The sequence below is a fragment of the Etheostoma spectabile genome, chromosome 9, assembly GCF_008692095.1.
Source record: "Etheostoma spectabile isolate EspeVRDwgs_2016 chromosome 9, UIUC_Espe_1.0, whole genome shotgun sequence".
In the NCBI taxonomy this organism is placed as follows: Eukaryota; Metazoa; Chordata; class Actinopteri; order Perciformes; family Percidae; genus Etheostoma; species Etheostoma spectabile.
In genome coordinates this window covers 7,001,284-7,004,954 of record NC_045741.1, presented here as the reverse complement: position 1 = coordinate 7,004,954, position 3,671 = coordinate 7,001,284, and the positions used below count along the sequence as shown (strand labels likewise).

General features: G+C 37.4%; 1 protein-coding gene across 1 annotated transcript in view; it reads left to right on the top strand.

The window, feature by feature from the left end:
* atpaf1 (ATP synthase mitochondrial F1 complex assembly factor 1) overlaps nt 1–3,671 on the top strand; it is a 13,742-nt gene that overhangs the window by 5,501 nt on the left and 4,570 nt on the right. Inside the window, exons 2-3 of the mRNA XM_032525398.1 lie at nt 1,381–1,489; nt 3,509–3,571. Coding sequence (XP_032381289.1) covers nt 1,381–1,489; nt 3,509–3,571 — 172 coding nt within the window. The remainder of the gene's footprint in view (nt 1–1,380; nt 1,490–3,508; nt 3,572–3,671) is intronic.

Sequence of the window (3,671 nt, the reverse complement as noted above, 5' to 3'; positions counted from 1 at the left end):
GCAAATAATAGAACAGTTACAACTGGTAAGTTCAGAAAATGACACCACGTTACTGTAATGCAGCCTTTAAAACCAGGAAAAGACAACAGTTACCATATTACAACATTACGATGTATCCAAAATCTTAGACAATATCTAGTCTCATATCACAATATTGATATACTATTGATATGTTGCCCAGTTCCACATGAAGTATTTGTAAAGTTTTAATGAGATGTTTTGTTTACTGAGCTTTTTATTGTGTAGTCATTCCACGCTTAAGCCTCATCCCTCATGTTGTCCTTGGGTCAAATTTGACCCGTTTTCAGTAAAAATAAATAACATTTGGCACAAAAAATAGGTTGTAAAAATAAACTTTGGGACAAAAAAAACTCACTTTAAAAAAACTCTGGGGAAAAAAACAACAAAAAGCACCCACAACATTGAAAAATAGACAAAAATGTTGGAAAAAAAGCCATAATAATGTTGAAAAAAGTGACCAAAAGGTTTCCTTTACATTGTTGACGGGAAGACAACACGAGGGTTAAACATGCTGAGTCACCTTCTCTCCCAGTGATCCCAGTCAGACGCTGAGTCATGTTTACAGGAGGCGAACTGGCTTCTTTGAACGTGAAACATGAGGTGGTCACATGTGATGTGATGAAGTAGATCAACAGCCTCTATGCGTTGGGCCTAATTATTTTATGTATGTCTCATTAGATCATGCAGATATTTACAAAACTAATTTTTTTTTTGTCTTTTGGCCATTTTTGTGTGTTTATTTTCTGCACTCTTGCCTAAACTCTAAGTTGTTGTCCATTATCCCGTCCTCTTTCAGTCACTCGGTTTTCTGATGTGTACATGTCTGGGGACAGTAACTTTTAAATAAAAATCAACACTTTGTTTTTTATTTTTTAATTATCGATTATTAACTCATGACAGCCGAGCATTGAATTGTTCGAGAAAGAATCACGATCTAAGAATCGATTTATTTATGTATTTATTTATTTATTTATTTATTTATTTACACCCTTATATTTCAACCAAAACTAGAGTTGTGATGGTTGGAAAAGTGTAAAGACGCCCCAAAACGGCTTTTCTTATTTTCATTTAGTTTCTGTCAACTGTGATTGAAGTTTAGTGAAAGCAATTTTGCGGATGTTTCCGTCATTCTGCTAAAAAAGACAAACTGGAGCTGAAAACATGACACACCTTGGGCGAGGCAACTAGCAGTGTGGCGGTGGTCTTCTCTGAAAATCGTGGGTGTCACTAAAAAGTGTAAAAGGCAGGTTTCCTAAAACTGTAAATCCTTGGTGCATTTCACCTCCCAAAAGAATGAAAGGGTCTTTGACGTTTTGAAAGTCGTTGGTGTTTTTGATTTGATGTCCGACTTGTTTTCAGCGCCAAACCCCAGGAGTTCAAGGCCCGAGTGGAGAAAAGTCATGAGGCCAAGAAGGAGGTGCTGGGACACTCGAAACAGGCGGAGTTCATCAGGCTCATGGAGCAGGAGGTGGAGTACCAGCTGGGCTCAGCACACAGAAAAAGGCTCGCAAATATTCTGAAATATCAAACAAATCAAAGTAAATGTCGCAACAGATTTGTAGGCACTCACTTTGGTTATTTGGGGCTACATCTGATAAGTAAGGAACGTTTATTTATGTAGCGCTTTTCATATAAAAAATTTCAAAGTGCTTCACAATAAAATAAAGTACAAAAGACATCAGGAATAGAAAGGAAGACCTAGGTACATAAAATAAGATGCAATAACCCTGGTCCAACTAAAAGCCTGTTTAAATAATTTCTTTTTAAATAAAGTCTATCTGCTTTTGAAAAGGGAAACAGAATACACTGGGAGATCACTGAACCATCGAATCTCTTCCATTAAATGCAAAACCTTATATACTGATAACAAGGTGCGTTGAAATGTCCTCAATGTTTTGGACAAAACAACTGTCCTGTGAACCTGGCAACTATCTACAATCTACATCATCTGCTTTTTTAAGCCCAGGACCCCTTAAAGGTCCAGTGTGTAACGTGTGTAGTTCTTTATCAAAATTGGTGTGGCCCATTCACAAACTTGTCCTTTTCTTGAATATTTGGTCCCAGCGTGCTGTAACCACGTTCAGTGTTTTATGTTTCTGCAGGACAGCAACCTGCTGAAAACCCGTTTTTAAACTGAGTCCGGCCCGTTTCTATTGTAACGTTAGTTTTAACTTTCCTTTATAATTAATATGAATGAATGAATTTCCCTCCTATTTACCAAGCTGTAGTGCGTAGTTTCTGTCTCCCATGAGGAATTCAAAGTAATGACAACAACACTGTCAGCGTGTCGAAATGATACAAGCCTTCCGTGACACCCCAAAAAAGAGACACAAAAGAGACTTTAGATACAGTATTAGGGACCACTAAGGTCTATATAAAAGAGACTTCAGATACCGTATTAGGGACCACTAAGGTCTATATCAACGATACTTCAGATACAGTATTAGGGGACCACTAAGGTCTAATATACAGAGACTTCAGATACAGTATTAGGGACCCACTAGGTCTATATAACAGAGACTTCAGATACAGTATTAGGACCACTAAGGTCTATATAAAACAGACTTCGATACAGTATTAGGGGACACTAAGGTCTATATAAAGACTTCAGATACAGTATTTGGACCACTAAGGTCTATATAAAAGAGACTTTCAGATACAGTATAGGGACCACTAAGGTCTATATAAAAGAGACTTCAGATACAGTATTAGGGGACCACTAAGGTCTATATAAAAGCAGATCAGATACAGTATAGGGACCACTAGGTCTATATAAAAGCCTCACAACAGTATTAGGGGACCACTAAGGTCTATAATAAAAAGAACTTCAGATACGTATTAGGGACCACTAAGGTCTATATAAAGAGACTTCAGTACAGTATTAGGGACCACTAGGTCTATATAAAGAGACTTCAGATACAGTATTAGGGGACCACTAAGGTCATATAAAGAGACTTCAGATACAGTATTAGGGACCACTAAGGTCTATATAAAAGAGACTTCAGATCACAGTATTAGCGGACCACTAAGGGCTATATAAAAAGACTTCGATACAGTATTAGGGGACCACTAAGGTCTATATAAAAGAGACTTCAGATACAGTATTAGAGGACCACTAGTGTCATATAAAGAGACTTCAGATACAGTATTAGGGGACCACTAAGGTCTATATAAAAGAGACTTCAGATACAGTATAGGGACCACTAAGGTCTATATAAAAAGACTTCAGATACGTATTGGGACCCTAAGGTCTTATAAAAGAGACTTCGATACAGTATTAGGGGACCACTAGGTCTATATAACAGAGACTTCAGGTACAGTATTAGGGACCACTAATGTCTATATAAAAGAGACTTCAGGTACAGTATTAGGGACCTCTAAGGTCTATATAAAAGCATCAAGAGAGCATGATATGCATATGATCTACATAATGGAGAAGGGTGAAAGAATACATTTCTCTGCTTACATTTCTTCACGGTCTTTGCAGTTGGAGAAAAAGGACAAGATGGCTGCCGGCGAGGGAGCGGCCGGAGGTTTCACCAAGAACAAGGTGAGACCTTTAATCTGCTTGATCTTGCATCATATTGCTTTTAGTTCTCTTTAAACTTATTCTGTTCTTTTTTTTTTTTAGGTTTGCCCATCTTTTTTTT